The sequence below is a fragment of the Vipera ursinii genome, assembly GCF_947247035.1.
Source record: "Vipera ursinii genome assembly, chromosome: 2".
Taxonomy (NCBI): Eukaryota; Metazoa; Chordata; class Lepidosauria; order Squamata; family Viperidae; genus Vipera; species Vipera ursinii.
In genome coordinates, this window is record NC_139513.1 from 136,622,629 (window position 1) to 136,639,721 (window position 17,093).

Here is a 17,093-nt window from a genome sequence, read left to right on the forward strand (position 1 = left end):
GATGTAAGCAAGAGAGCGCTATCAGACAAGCTTTGGTAAAATGTATATACCATTTGCAGCAAAAGAGAGTTATATACAGATAGACATCAATTTATGACTGGAATTAAGCCTGGAATCCTGGTTAAGGTGTTGCAGTCAGTAAGCAAGGCCTGAGGTAACTGCACCCAATTTTATGACCTTTTTTGCAGTAGTTGTTAAGCAAACAACTTAAGGTAATTAAGGTTAAGAGGTCATTAGATGAATTCATTTTATCCAATGGGCGGGGTTTTTTGTTGTTGACAGAAACCAAAAGTAAATGCTGGAAACTGGCCAAGAGAAAAAAAAATTGGAGCCATGTGACTGCAGGACACTACAGCTTGCCATAATTCAAGGGTGTCAAACTCAATTTTATTGAGGGCCGCATCAGCATTGCGATTGCCTTCAGGGGGCCGGGTGGGTATGGCCAGGGTGGGCGTGGCCTACTGGGTAGGCGTGGCTAGAGTGCATATAGCCTACTGGGTGGACATGGCCAGCTCTAATCGTTCGCATCAAGGGTGCCTATGGGGGCATGGGCAGGAGTGGGACAGATCTGAGTGTCTCTGGGCCAGGGCCAAGGCAGTGGGGGCCATTCCCTCACTGTTTCCAGGATGGTTTCACGGGCCACATGAAACCACTTTGCGGGCCGGATCCGGCCCCCGGGCCTTGTGTTTGACATGTCTGCCATAATTGTAAACTGGTTGCCATGTGCCCAAAATGATTGCATGACAGGATGTGTGTGTGTGTGTGTGTGCAAGCAGTTTTCAAAACTTCAAAATTGAGTCGTAAATATCTTTTGGAGTCCGTTGTAACTTTCGTCACTAAGTGGCTGATTATAAGCCAAGGACTACCTATAATAAAGTCTTTTATGTTTCATAATAAAATCTTAATGTATATGCAGATACAAATGGAAAACGTAGGCCAGTGACTCTCAAGACATGGTCTTGGGACCCTTGGATTCCCCAAGACAGTTTCAAGGGGTTGCAAAGTCAAATTAAATAATTCTGGAGCTCAAATAAGATAACTCCAAAACTCTTTGAGGTCCTCTATCATTTCTAAGTCTTTAAAAAGATCCTGAAATCAAAATGTTGCTTTAACTGCTAGACCATTTACATTTCATCCCCCAAATCCTTAAATTTGATGAAAACAGATGAGTGTCTTTGCTTTGAGGAAAAGGAAGCCAAGCGTTAAAATTGCTAATATTTAATGATTTATAAACTGATTTCACAGTAGTACTGTATTTAGAAACATTTGCCATAGAAAGAGCTAAGAAAACAAAATAATTACTTTTCTTTAAAAGATTATATTACAAAAATGTCAAGGTGCTTAGGCTAACAAATCCAGAACTTTTTTTAAAACTAATAGCTCTATAAATATATATATATATATATAAATTTCCAGACCAACAATGAAGGGAAAGGATACCATGTTGCAAATATTGTGAATAGTGGCATGAATATTTCTGTATTATTATATACTAAACAGCATCATGTAAGAATATCCATTTTAATTCAAGAGGTCCTGAAATAACCAACTTTCTTAGTGAAGTCTCCATCCATCCATATCTGAAACGGATGGATATTTCATCTATGAGTAAAGATAGTAAGAATCATGACTTAGAATGGGAACTTTCCCCCCATTGAGGAAAGTGAAGTCCTCACTCTCTTAAAATACATGTTTTACTTCTATGATAAATGAGTATTACCCTAGCATATATGCTTTTAATAAAAATAAGCATTTCAGGAAAACAAATATCAGATGGCTTTACTGAAGCCTCATATTTAAGATGTATCATACAACTGATTGAAAAAGTGAAATTTGGAGTTATTTCAAAATCAGATTTGAGTTATTGCTGCATGCTAGAGACAGGCTTTAGGTACTACACGTTGCCTTACTCTAAAATAAAATCCTGAATTCTGTAGGAAAGTGTTCTGCTCTTAAGCAAATCTAAGTGGTCTTTAAAAATTCTCAATATGAAACATTTACGACTATACTTCACCTCTGGGTGGCATTGACTAGAAACTGATCATGATTTTGTTTAGCTACTGTTCAGGCTTTTGTTTTTTTAAATCAAATTAGATGACATTCAACTAATGTAATTTGAACAATCTGGTTGCCTCCAAAACAGGGTGAGACAAAGATGTAGACATTGATATTTCCAGCTCCCCAAACCAAACCAGAAAAGTTTGCTAATGTGAATGCTCTAGCTGGGGTTATGACTTATATTTGGCTCAAGATGTATTGCTGGAGATTGTAAGAGAGACAACAGATATGTATTTCAAAGCTCACATATAATTTAAGCATCTATATTTGCAAGATACGCTACTTAAAGCCAAGAATGCAAGGCCAACCCATCAGAACTGACATTTGAAACTTTCCCGACTGTTATAGGAAGACAGCATTGGAATGGCAAGCCATAATTGCCAAACATAAGGCATTAATTGGCTATAAACTCAAAAAGACCATCAGCTCACTGATACAGAATAAGAAAACAGATATATAATACAATACTGGGTGAATAAACATTTGCCCATTTCCCCACCAAACGAGCAAATTTTTTTGAGTTTTTCTTTCTTTCTTTAAACAACCTACTCTCCATACCAATGTCAAAAAGAGCTTAGCGATGCAGCAGGTATTCATTTGAATAGTTAGCAAGGCGTACCGTACCACCGGCTTCAGCGATCCCATCTCTTCAGGATTATTTTAGTAATCGGTGGGTTAAAACTGACCAACGTCACAGATGAAAACACCACAAGAGATGTTGCCAAAGTCCCTTAGCCCTAATAAGTCCCTTCTACACCTGAAGGAAAGAGAAGCATCAACACTGTACGTGTGCCAAGATGTCAACAGCTGGAGAGTAAGCAAATACAGAATGCATTATTTTGAAGAAGTCACCAAGAAGGAAGGCATGGAACTCATGGGTGAGGTGGCGTGGATAAAACGTGTGAAGAATGAAAGGGGTGCTTCTCAAGCAAGTTGAATCCTTGGGGCTGGTAGCTTTGGAGACCCTTCTCTCTTCACAAGGCAGTTTGGAACCAGTGAATCCTCAAACTCAGTTTAGTGATTTAATAAAATCCTAAAGGTGTGGGCTGTGCTCCAACTGGACCTCCAAGTGTTCTCTCCGGGGTTAAGTTGAAAAGTTAAGTGCAAGCAACTAGGGCTGCCCGAGGAAAAGGCATGTTGCAGAGCCTGCACTGCAGCAACTCTGTTGGCTCGTTTCATTTCACAAGCGGAGGTGTGGCAAAGCCTTTGTGACATCTCGAAAGAAGGGGTGATTGAGAGCAGTCTTGGCTGAGATTCTCTTGTTGGGATCGTAATGCAGCATTAGCTAAAGGGGAAAGAGGAGGGTGCAAGTTTTATTATGCTCTTGTGCACTGTAAGATACTCAAAATGTTGAAAGTAATTTGTACTTCCCAACTCTCACTTCAACTACCTTGCTCAAGTTAGTGCTATGCATTGCGGTCATATGACAAGCTAATGACAAGAAACAAAATCTAGCAACCAAAAGTGTGATTTTAGAGTTTGTCTCCTAAAGGAATACGAACAGGTAACAGTCGGGACACTCAAAACTAAGAGCCAAACCATTTTTTTCTTGTAGGTGGATAAAGTATGCAAAGAGCTCACAAGTTTTACACTGAATAATGGTTCAATCCTGGCACTAAGCGGACAGAAAAATTCAATCTTAAAGCAGGACAGCAGAGGAAAACATGGAGGCAGAGCAAACCCTAAATAAGAATTTGATAAAAATACCAGCATTATATATAACACAAATCAATAAGGGTGCTTTTGATTTGGCATGGGTGCCATTGCCAGCTCTGCAAGATGCTCCTTAAAGTAACTATACCTTTTCTTAGCTTGGTATGGTAATCACGTGCTACAGTTCAAAATACTTCTCACTCCACATAAAACTCACTGCTAGAAGTTTTCTGCCTTCTTCATCCAGCGGTGGTACTACTTTGCTGAAGTCCTGCCGGGCCCACTTGGGAAAACTGGACTTATAGTCAGGCATAGAGGTGACTCCTGGCCACACGGTCTCATCCGGAGTGCCCAGTGTGCGGAAGATGCGAAATAGCTGGTCAATTTCTGAGTCCCCAGGGAAGAGAGCTCTACGGGTTAACTATTTGGCAGAAGAACAAAAAGTCAGAACCATAGCATAGTAGGCTTTCCTAGCCTGATGCAATGTTTCATTGCGGTCCTTCTATTAGTGATTTTATTCTGTTGTATCGGCTATTTGATATACGGTTATAAAAATATCATGCAAACAGCAGGATATAAAAAAAAACATAATGTTCATTATGATGGTCCTTCCCTGTGGAGATAAAAGCCCCATACATGAAGGTCCTTGGAGAAGGATTTTGTGGTGATACTGACATCATTGAGATAGACAGAAGGAATCTGGCCCATTCCTTCATTCCAATTATTCAGCAGATAAAGAACCCTCAGCACATGCTCAGTGTATGACCCAATTCTCCATTCTTGGAGCACAAATTGCCCCTAGCAGGGAAGTAGTTTTCTCCAAAGCTCAATTCAGTCCTCAGAAGTCAACTGATCCTGTCAGCAGGCTTTAATTGACCTGACCTACTCATGTTTCACACACAGAAATGAATGAGTGTGTGTGTTACAGCAATAAAACTCGCCTTAAGGAGCAATAACTTTTTCAGATGTTTGAGTCTGTAATGACATAGTTACCCGCATTTGTACAATAACCTTGAGACCTTAAACATCACAAGCCACATTTTCTGGCTACTGCCAATCAAAAGCTTTTCAGTGCCAGACTCGAGCCCAATTTGCTGCTTCATCCCATGGTCATTTCCAAAATACATACCATCTCTGCAAAGATGCATCCAAGGCTCCATATGTCCACTGCTGTTGAGTAGTATTTGCAGCCAAGGAGAATTTCTGGAGCTCGATACCAAAGAGTCACCACCTAGTGTGAAGTACAAAATCCGCAATGGATGTACAATTAAATAACCAGCTAATCAGGAATGGACACTTTCCACCGGTTCTCTGCATCACACACCCTATCCCTTCCATTGTTTGTAACGCATCACCACATAATGCCATCAAATTAATTCAGATTAAGAGCTACTACAAGGACTGCACTGGAGTCACTTTTCAATAGTTCACCACATGACTCACATACTGAAGAGGCTACATTCAATTCTTGGTCCTTCCAGGGAAGAAACTGAAAGCTAGAGGCACCAATAAGGCAGCTCCAAAACTGTATCCTATTTACATGCCAAAGTTTAATGAATAGGGAAATGTTTTATTAATATTAATTACATGAGTTTACTTTATATGGTCAAAGGAATATCCTCAGCATCATTTCCCAGGTTACCCCTGGGATGGCCAAACTCAGAAATGATTTCTGAAATAGTTTTTCCTCTCCCCTTCTCTGGGAAATTTAAGTTCATTTAATCATTGTTGACACCAACTTTCATTTAGGTTTGGTTTGGTAAGTCCAAACTTTTAATCTCCAGAGCCCAGTTTTAAAATAGAATATGAGTATTTTCAATGGTTAACTGTGTAAGAGAGCCAAGTATCTTTAGAATAACAGATTTTACCATATATCAAAAAACAAGTCCAGGTAGTGCTTCTTATGAGGGCACATTGATCCAAATAATCTTTACTATGAGCTCCCCAACTGCAACAATCATCTGAATACATAGATTATTTCGGTCATTGTCCAATAAAATGGGTGCAAGGGCTATCTGGCTATGACATCTACCACTCCACTGATCACCAGGGTTGATCTGGCTGGCCAGGCGGCCTAGGAAATGCAGGATGTCAGTGCTGACAAGAAAGAATATTAGTAAAATATTCCAAACGTAATCATTTAGGCTTTATGTTTCAATTAAGATAATAATTTTAATATTTTGAACAGAGCATGGAAATGAGCCATAACCAACAAAAATACGTAATACAAACTGTACTCTTCAGAAAGTAATACAGCAACTGCATTTCAACATAAACCTCTTTGAAAAGACTACTTTCAGCTGGAAAGCCAATAGTTTGTGGGAAATCTGAAAAATAAATTTGGGGCACCTGCACGAGCAGCGTGATATTAAAGAAACTGTTTCCCTAATGTTATTCATCCTCATGTCTACACATATTTATATGTATGTACATAGAGAGAAAGCCAAGAAAAAAATGGATTATAAAACAAATCAATCTAGATTTTTCATTCAAGGCAAATTGATCAGATTCATATTATATTCTGGACTAATTAGAAGACTGAGCCCTCAGAAGAAGCCTGGGAAGGAGGGAAGAGAAACAGCAAAGTCAATGGCCTCCATTATAGTAGCAATGGGTACACCCTTGCAGTCAAGTAATAACAATCTTGCAATGGGGAAACTGATAGAAAATGTTGCAAGTTGCTGGGGTAAGCCTCTTCCCCCCCCCCAGGCTTGCACCGGCCATTCATACACCCCCTGGGCCTTGCTATATCTTTGCACACCCTCCCAAACCTGTGCATTCCTGCGTGCCTTCCCCGAGCTTTACAACCACATTGCCATGATGGAAATTCCAGTCCCAATTTAAGTCAAGGATTATGGGCAGTACAGAGAATGCCAAAGTGGGGAAAAACAAACTGGTCACCTCATGCGTGTAGGTTCTCACTGGCACGCCAAATGCACGTGCAAGCCCAAAGTCAGCAAGTTTTATTGCTCCCTCTGCATTGATGAGGAGGTTCTGTGGCTTAAGATCTCGGTGGAGGACACGATGGGAATGGCAAAAGGCAAGACCCTGCAGCAGCTGGAACAGATAGCTCTAGGAAAAACATAAACATGCTTAGAATAAAATTAGGTTTTGGTTGTGCTTGGGGCCTATTGGCCAAAACTAACCAGTACAGTCTTTACCAGTAGCAGAGAATGTTGCATGTAACATTCTTCTTATGATTCTGTCTTAAATCTAATCTACTTCCTCTGCTAAATGGTGTTATTTGAAAACCTTTATTGACCAAAGCCATAATGAGTCCTTAAGTCAGTACAGATGGTCCTCAACTTATGACAATTGAGTGCAAAATTTGTTGTTAAATGAGGAATTTAAGTGAGTTTTGCCCAATTTTTTTTCACATTAAGTGAATCTCTGCAGTTATTAAATTAGTAACCTGGCTGTTAAGTGAATCTGGCTTCCCCATTAACTTTGTTTGTCAGAAGGTCTCAAAAGGTGATCACATGTCTCTGGGACACTATAACTATCATAAATATGAACCATTGTCAAGCATCTGAATGTAAACCACGTGACCATGGGGATGCTGCCATAATTTCAAGTGTGAAAAATGGTCATAAGTCACTTTTTTCAGTGCTGTTGTAACTTTGAACCCTAACCCTAACCCTGGTACCGGTCCGCACAAACAAGCAAAGCCCCATTCATGGAATGCAGGCAGCACACAAAACCCACACACACTCTGGGCCGTGAAAAAAACTTTCTCCACGGAAATGGGCCCTGGTGCCCGAAAGATTGGGGACTTCTGTGCTATAGAGAGGGCTAAATGACAGAATATAAATTAACAAATGGAATGAAAGAAAAAAAACAATATGCTGTGGTGTTATGGATTCGGTCTGAAAGATCACAGTATTGAAAAGAACTTATTTACTGAAAGGACCCTTGAGTTCTTGTGTTATAAGAGGGACTGCAAACCATAGAAAAGCAACTATTTTTATAACTTGAAGGCTGTAAGGCAGGGGTGTCAAACTCAATTTCATTGAGGGCCGCATCAGCATTGCGGTTGCCCTCAGGGGGCCGGGTGGGTATGGCCTGGGTGGGTGTGGCCTACTGGGTGGGCGTGGCCAGCTCTACATCGTTCACATCAAGGGTGCCTATGGGGGCCTGGGCAGGAGTGGGACAGATCTGAGGGCCTCTGGCAGAAGGAGGGTCTCTGGGCCAGGGTCAAGGCAGTGGAGGCTGTTCCCTCATTGTTTCCAGGATGGCTTTGTGGGCCATATGAAACTACTTAGCGGGCTGGATCCCCCCCCACTGCCTTGTGTTTCACATGTCTGCTGTAAGGCCTTCCTTGAGATCTGATTGGCTGACCAGTGGGAAAGCTAAGCAGGTCCTTATCAGCACACCTGGGGTGAGTTCTATTGTTAAGTAAAATGGACCATTGAGGAGGTCAGTATAGCTGAGAAGGTCCATTGTTAAAGATATGGAATGCTGAGGTCATCAGCTGATGGATAGATGTTGACAGTTCTGTTGCAATTCCCTTTAGCTGATGAGGAGGCTTTTTTTCCTTTGGTTTGATGGGATTGCAAAGGGGGCTTTGTCTGGGACAGAGAGCCTCACTTTGGATGTGATGAGATTAGGCAAAGAGATGAACTGGGTTTGACCCTGATCATATCCAAAAGACCTGGGGGGCATGTCTAATTCAACATTCTGTATACCACTTTATGAAGAACATGTCTCTTAGATTTTTCAGTTATAAAGCCACAGTCTGCCCTATGTACAATCCAGAATAGGCTATACTGCTGCCTCTAACTCCCATTTGGTAAGCCAAAGTAGAGGATGTTATGCTTTGTTTTACCACGTTAAAAAAATTAAGGAAACACCTTGAACATTTAGCAGAGCTGTATAATTTCATTTGGGTCTATATAAGATTTTAGTTAAGAGTATTTAAGAGCAAAGCTAGTCTTACTCTACACATTGTTCATCAAGAAGCTCTGTATGACTGTCTACATTTAAGTGCATATCCACTGAAGACACAAAGTTCCCCTCAAAATCCTTGGCTTGCAGCACTTTTGCAGTTTTTTTATCAAGTAAAAAGAAATGTACCTAGTGTGCCTATGAACCCAGAACTAAGTTGCTCTTTTTTTTGCCTACATGCTCTGCCTGGCTTACCTTGATAAGAGGTAACTCTACACCACTGATGGAAGTAGAAGAATCCATGAATTTCTTTAGATCTTGATGTAAGAACTCAAAGACCAAATAGAGTTTGTTCTCAGTATGGATTACATCCAACAATCTGGGGAGTCAAGGAAAGGATAGGAAGTAAAAAACAAACAAACAACATTTGGATATTAATAAGAAAACCACAAATATTTTTTTAACAAGTTCAGTGCCATTATTAGGCCAGGTTATAAATTATATTCAAGTTGCCCATGTTTCTAAATTTAGCAGAAATAAAATAAGGAACAAGGAAGTGTGTAACTTCCAGTTTACTGTCAAACCTTCTTTGAAGCAACTTTTCTCAGATCAGTTGCTGTCAGATACTGGCCCATAAAAATGCCTCCTCCCAATTTAACTAAAAAAGTGAACAGTGGCCACTGTTTACCAACCACCATAATTGTACAAAAATTATGGTGGCTGGTAAACGGCTTGAAGACCCAAAAATAGGATTCTATTTATTACTCTACGGATCATCTCCTTCTGTCTTCCACATACTTACTTGACTATGTTGGGATGGTTCAATTCCTTTAAGAGAGAAATCTCTCTGATGGCAGTACTGGGAACTCCTTCTGTCTCCCTGAAAGCAAAGAGAAACATCAAATTAAGAAGGGAGGAGATGAAACTAGAGTGAATTTAAGCCAAGTAAATTGACTATTTGAGATGCTAAGATTGAAAACTAAGCCCTAGAATTGTAAATGAAAAAGACAGTGCATAATACATGATTACCCAATGCAGCTGGAATAATAGATTAGTAATGCAGATTAAATAGGATCTGCTGGGATGCTGTATGCATTTTTGGCACATTTGACTGTTCTCCTATCAAACTGGCCTTCTAATCTAATTCTCAGCTTTACAGGGACAAGATTTGGGAAACTCCAGAATATAAATATTTCCCAAATCATTTCCTCTTGCTCACAGGATTAAGGGGAAAAGAAGAAAATTAAGATGCATGTATGTATACCACCATCAGCTTCCAGTGGATAAAAAAAGGGGAGATATAAATGAAGCCAAAGCTCATGGTTTGTCCAAAGAAAACAAAGGGGGAAGGGCTTACTCAAAAGTTAATATTAGCTGAATCCAGGATGTTAGCTGGGTATTCATTCTACAGCACACAGAAGGGACATCTATTTGCACTACTTTTCATAGCAAAGGACATGTTAAGGTTTCGGTCACATAAGCAGCATACTTTTAACTCGAAACGTGGAAGAACATTTTTGAGATTCATCTTTGCTGCAATCCCAATAATTCCAAAGCAGGAACTTGTAAAGCAAGCTGCCTCTAGCGATTCCAATCCATTGCCCCTCTTCTGGAGAGCTCTCCCAGCCCAGGGGCCTCATCCGGCATACTATCTGCATTTCGCCAGGTACCTACGTGGCGAAAAGAGCTCATGCTCTGCTCTGGGCTAAGGAGCGTTTTTGCACGCAGGTAAAATTAGCACCTTATTAAAAGCAAGATAAAGAGGGAGCCGCGGAGACGGCGAGGTTGGTTGCGCGTCTCCTCTCGCCTTCCTAACTTTCAGAAACATTTGGACGCGGATCAAGAGCAGAGGAAAGCGTAACCTCCCTCCTCTGAACCAACCCTTCAATCATAAAGGCACCCTTAATGGCGGAGCCGAGTCGCCAGATTACGAGTCTCCCATTTTTTTTTCCCCTCCCACACCCGTAGTTCCTCGACCACCGCTCCAAAGCTTATAGACTTCCTTCCAAAAGCAAAGCGAGGCTCGGGCTGCGCTTTCTCCTTTTAAGCGGAGATTCGATCCCTCTTCCCGCCGCAATGCACATTCGCCTGCGCGTGTGAAAGCTGGGTGCTAGATGGAGGAGAAAAAAGGCTCTTTCGCTCACGTGTCCAAGCGGATTTTTTTAAGCGCCACCACCTCGCCGGTGACTTTGTTCTTTGCTTTGTAGACCACGCCGTAGGTGCCTTCCCCGATCTTCTCCACTTTCTGGAAGTTCTCCATCGGAGGAGACGCGAGCTGGGAAGGATCCCAGTTTGCCCCCAAAGTACTCGCCGGCACAGATCGAGGGAGGAGAGGCGGCGGTCCGCAAGACCCAAGCAAGAAACCGGTCCCGCGGCCGCCCGGCAGTGGCTGCGGTTGGGAGGGGACTCGAGTGGCCGCGAACTCGCACGACGCCGATTGACCGCGGCGTGTTTGCGCTCGGCAGTTGAGTGACCGAGAGGCTTCTTCTGCCTTCGCTGCTCTTTTCCCGCGCGCGACGCTGAACTTCAAACAATACTAACGATTCCAGCTCCCCTCCTCCTTTCCTCCGGCTTCCCGCGTTCCGTTCGCCCCGCCTTTCCTTCTACTCGATTGGCTGCGGGGTTATAGCGAAGCACGTTGTTTGGCGGGAGAGAAAGAGAAGAGGTGAAGTTTTTCTTAAAGGGCCAGGGCCGTCATTTTCCAGAAGGGAGAGTTTTCGTTGTAAGGGCCCCAAGTACGTATACAACACTTGGGAAAAGGCCGATCGCATGTAGTAGTAGAGCGTATGGACGGCAGCAGGGATCAGAGCTTCGGATTAATTCGGGTTCAAGTCGGTTTGCAACAGAAAAAGAATCTGAGTACATGCTAACACAAAGGAGAAAACCAGCTGAGCATGGGGGGGGGGCTTGTGTTTGCACAAAGTTCTCACTAGGCGGTGATGGCACAATTCGAAGAATCACTATATAAATGGTTGTGGGAACCACGGCATATGTGACCCCACTCAGGTTACCTCCGTTCAACCTGAACGTGAAGTAGGTATTAATTTTTAATAATTAAATATAGCTGAAATCTTCACCATATCTCAAGTGTTTGGTCTTAAAATATTGCAGGATTAGGGATGAGAATGTCAGAATCTTGCAAAGATTGTTATTCTAGGATTTTTGGCATGCATGTACACATGTTCATACTATATGTAACAATGCCAACACAAAGGGCCTTCTGTAATATTTCATAGACTATTCAGGTTGTTCTCAACAACCTTTTGTTCAACACTGAAAAAGTGACTTATGAACAGGTCTCACACTTAAACTGTTGCAGCATCCATGTTGTCACGTAATTAAAATTTTGACGCTTACCAACTGGCATGTATTTCTGATGGTTGCAGTGTCCCAGGGTCATGTTTTGTGACCTTCTGACAATCAATGGGAAAGTTAGATTCACTTTAACATCTGTTACTAACTTAACGTCAGTGATTCATTTAACACAGGGGTCTTCAAACTTGCCTGGCTGAGGAATTCTGGGAATTGAAGTCCACAAGTCATGAAAGGGCCACGTTTGAAGACCCCTGATTTAACACCAGTGACAAGAAAAGTTGTAAAATGGGGCAAAACTCAATTAACCACTGTCTTGCTTGGCAACAGAAATGTTGGGCTCAATTGTGATCTTAAGAACTACCTGTAGGTCCCTACACTAGGTTGACAACCACTGTTTGATGAGTACAGTACTAGAACCTGGATCCAAGAAACTGGTCTGACTGGTGCAGTGTTATTGCTGTCTTTTGCAGCTTCTGTTTCTGTGTGCCTGAACAATGGAAACAGTTCTTTTAATTTTTTTTATTTGAAAAATTCCTGAAAATTGTTTTAAAATTAAATTCTCTCTCACTCCGGCACACTTGTTAAAATTGTCTATTCCTTTTTCTTCCTTGTTATTATGGATATTTTTGGGTATGAATGAATTAATACAATGTTATGACAAGGGTTTCATCTCTAAAATGTCCTCTACAACAAGGGTGTGCAAAACCTTGGGTGCAGCCTCCAGAAGGCCTCCAAAGGTTGCTGACAACTTGTAATATTTTAACTCAATGGTGAAGGGATGAACATAAATTTCTGTCCACTTGCCCTTTTTTCCTAATGGGATTAATGTAAGAATAGATATGTTAGGCCACGGGTCGGCAACCCGCGGCTCTTTGATCTATCTCCTGCGGCTCCCAGCCGCCCGGTGCATGCGCACCTCTTCGAATGGGCGGAGGTGCGCGTGCACCTACCCAAACCTTTGGAGAGGTGCGCGCGGACCTCCGCACGAACGGGCAGCGGTGCCGCTCTTTGAGAAAGCTGTTGCGGCACGTTTGCAGGCTGCCGAAGGTGGTAGCTCTGCAAACGGGCCGTCGCCGTCGCGCAACCGGGAACTGGTTCCATCACACATAAAAAAAATGCCAACCGCGTGCGTCTGCGCATGCGCAAGAAAAACCCGTTTTGCGCATGCGCAAAATGTTTTTTGTGCATGCGCGTGCATGGACGCACGCACACGGCTCCCACTTTTTTTTATGTGTGATGGAACTGGTTCCCAGTGGCTCTTTTCCTTTTTCAGGTTGCCGACCCCTGTGTTAGGCTAATTGATGAGTTAACATTTGATCATTTTCTGCCAAAAATTGCAGCTAGAATTGCATGGAATATTGGCAATTCAGTGTCAATATCCACAAAAATGTCGCTAGGGACCTAGATCTGTGACCTAGATCTTGCTGACTACTGTTGTAGAACAACAGTGGCTTTCAGTAGCAAATCCTGGGGAAACTTTCTTTTCCTCCATTGCTTTCTAAATATTACCGGTCTACTATAGAGAGCGTCCTCTTGTATGGTATTGTGGTTTGGTATGCTGGTCTGACAGCCGCGGATAGGAAGGTATTACAGAGGGTGGTGAGCACAGCACAAGACATTGTGGGCTGTCCCCTGACACCACTGGATGACATTGCCAGGGCTCACTGCCTTGGAAGAGTGAGGAAAATTCTCAGGGACGACTCACACCCTGGACTCTTTACTCTCCTACCATTGGGTAGGAGATATAGGAGTATAGCCAGCTGCACCAACAGGCTGAAAAACAGCTTCTGTCCGTGGGCTGTTAGGCTTTTGAATGAGAAATAACTTGTGAACTTTTGTGAATTTTATGCAGAATTGACTTGGGAGGCCGGTGTGTGGTGTAGTTGGTTCACATGGTGTAGTAAGATGGAGGTTTTGTTGTCACTGTGTGTTGGCGGGTGGGAGCACAAAGGGAGGCTCAGCTAATCTCAAAGTACACATAGTTGTCCTTTGACAATAAAAGTTCATTTCAATATTGCCATCTTTGAAAAAAAAGATTGTGGTCCACTTATTCTTTGGCATGGAGTTTTGCTGGAACTCTGCTGGGTAAAGTATAATCCCATCCCTCCCTCTGTAACAACAACTGTGAGATACCATTTAAGAATGGTGATGTGGAAATCATTAAAGCAACTCATGTGAGGGAGCCAGGTTGATACTGTGAGCCTCTGCAGACACAGAAATGAAATCAGGCACATACTATGTAGAAAAGTCTGTTCAATGTACACTTTTCTATGGAATCAAATTATTCTGGGAGAATTCTTAATGACCGTGGAACCTGCTTGCCTGCATAGGGTGGCTTTAATTTTCCTTAAACCAGACGAAGAGTTTACAATTCTGAGAAATAACCCATCTTGGGAGGCGAGCCAAAATCTAGTGTTTTTGTGCAACAAAAAAGTAATTTAGATAGATAGATGATAGATAGATAGATAGATAGATAGATAGATAGATAGATAGATAGATAGATAGATAGATAGATAGATAGGCCAAATTCACTTAACTGTGGGTCAAATTAGATACTGAAATTGGAAAGAATAAATCCCACTCCAGAAACCAAGCAGATATATGCAGCCAGTCCTGTATGGGCTTGTTTATTATGTGTATAAAGCAAGATATTTTTATCACGCTTTTATGTTTAAAAGATACAGCAGTCTGTTTATGACTTCATACTGTTAAAAGTATGTACGTCAAGAATTGGTCTGAATAGTGAGATAGATGGTATATAAATTTAATAATAAAAATATTCATGTTAAGTCTATATGCCTGTATATTTCCAAAGATAGTGAACCTGGACGTATCATACTTGCTTTTACAAATAAGCTTAAGAGGCAGGTGAGATTGACAGATAGTGCGAATGGCTGAAGATTGACATTGAATTTGAATGAAAGGAGGAAATTGAAATGGGTTTAGGGTCTATTGGCTTACCATCTACAGAAAAAAAGAAAGTCAATAAAGGCAATAATAAAGTTTAATTACACCAAATATAAGCTGATGTGTTAAGTTTTCACTGTATAATGTTATAAATAAAAATATTTTTTTCTCCTCATAGTCATCTCTTATCTACCATATATGCAACCTAGAAATTGTCTTTTCAATCCAGTTTTAGCAAAAAAAAAGTCCATTAGGAATTACCAGAAATATCAAACAGTTTATCCTTGCTCAAATAGTCCAACTTTATATTTATTCTTTTTTAATAGAATTTTTTATTGAAAAGTTAAAATACAAAACTCCAAAAAGTCCAAAAATCAACAGCAAAAGGAACAAAAAGAAAACACAAATCACAAAATTTTTAAGATATTTTGAAAAAGTGCATTAAGAAAACAAGACATAAACACCTGTTATCCCCCTAATTGAATATTGATTAATATTAATTCCCACCCATTGCAAAACAGCCCCCCCATTTTTTAAAACTAGTAGATCTATTTGCAGGAAGAAAGATAATAAAAAAACAAGATTAAGGTTCAAAACTCTCTGTTAACAAACTGTTATCAACTTTATATTTCTTCTTTTTGCTCTGCACAATCTCTAAATCCTTCCTATAGCATTTGAAGTTTTGATCTTTCATCACACTTTGGTATTTAAAAGAAGTCTTCAAACCTTTCACCAGTCTACTTTGTAAATCTCATAAAGAAGTATCATCCAGGATTTCTTTTCCAGATCCTTCTTTTGATTTATCTTTTTTATTCCTAGTTTGGTAAATTCAATTTTGCTGTCTTCCATGACTTTAAACACTATAATGACTATGTTGAGTAAAGTTTTTCTTAAATCTTTCTCATCTTCTAAAAGTTTACCATTGAAATCTGTATCCTTTCTGTGATATTAACTATTAACATAGCCCATGCAAAAAAAACTCTTTTAAGAAAAAATTATAGCCAGTTTATCTATTTTAATACATTTTTGCCTGGTCCTTTGACCATTTGCAAATTTCATCAAGCCTCAATTCCTAATATGGATTTGGTTCTGTTTTAGTCATTTCCCACAAATGTAGTATCTAATTACATACTTTTTTTAAATTATACAACAAAAATAACTGATATTCCAAATCTCTCTAGTTTCCCAATCCAATTAAAATTTTCTTAAACAAAAATCCTTTTTTTCCTGCTTTTTTTTGCCAGTTTTATATTATTTACATTTTTGAGTCTTATTTTTTTTTAAATCTGAAGAAAATAAAATTCACTGGGTATCAAATTAAGCTCGCCATTTTGAAGTTGTCTAATATTTATAAAGTGGTTAAATCAAATATTTCCAAAAGTGATTAACAAGTGAGTTTGACTGGCTTGATATCCTTATGAAAGGCTCCAATGCTGCTGAGAGCAAAGTTGTCATACCCTTGGCTCTTGGCACTTAAACCCATGAGAGACTACTATGCCAGGGCTTTTCAACCTTTTCACCCATTGTACCACTTTTAGGATACGGCAACATCCGAGTACCACCAGTCGCCTAGCAAGGTGTCAAAAACTTGATGACCCCCCCCAAAGGAAAAAAGTGATGAAGTGCAGGTAATCCTTGACTTACAACAGTTTGCTTAGTGACTGTTCAAAATTACAATGGCACTGAAAAAAGTGCCCCCCAAGCTACAGCCGAGCAAGACACCTGCCTGCCCGGCTGGCAGCACTCTTCCTCCTGTCCGAGGTTTTCATTGTTGTGAGCATTTCTGTTGAGGATTGGCAGCGGGGGTGGGGTGGGGGAGTGTTTGGTTCTTATTTCCCCCCCCATCTGTTGGGTGGTTGCAGCAGGTTTTGGTCACTTCACATGACCCTGGGACACTGACCATCATAAATATGAATCAGTTGCCAAGCATCTGAATGTAAATCACAAGACCCTGGAGATGCTGCAACATTCCAGCTGATCGGCGCTTCTTCTGGCAAGTGGCGCTGATCCTGGCACTTCCACTGAGCCCTGACAGCCCTGCAGCTCCAGCTGTCTCTCGCTCAGGTTTGTGCGGTGCTGCCACCGGTTCAGCTCATTCCCCTCCCCTGCTACCACTTTTCTAGGATGGTCACATACCACCTGCCAGGTGCCAATGTACCACAGGTGGCACCCGTACCACTGGTTGAAAACCCCTGTACTATGCTTTGTTGTCCTTGTGAGGAGTTCATGAGACAGGGTCCCCAACCTCTGGTCCATGGACTAGTAATGGGCTGCGG

At 41.1% G+C, this 17,093-nt stretch overlaps 1 protein-coding gene across 1 annotated transcript; it reads right to left on the bottom strand.

The window, feature by feature from the left end:
* Positions 1 to 1,350: 1,350 nt before the first annotated feature.
* CDK2 (cyclin dependent kinase 2) lies at positions 1,351 to 11,114 on the bottom strand. Its single transcript, XM_083351581.1, has 7 exons — positions 10,740 to 11,114; positions 9,398 to 9,475; positions 8,851 to 8,974; positions 6,613 to 6,783; positions 4,841 to 4,942; positions 3,929 to 4,132; positions 1,351 to 3,343 (listed from the first exon to the last, which is right to left on the bottom strand). The coding sequence occupies exons 1-7, from the start codon at positions 10,853 to 10,855 to the stop codon at positions 3,239 to 3,241; spliced, it is 900 nt and encodes a 299-aa protein (XP_083207707.1). The 5' UTR covers positions 10,856 to 11,114; the 3' UTR covers positions 1,351 to 3,238.
* Positions 11,115 to 17,093: the final 5,979 nt, after the last annotated feature.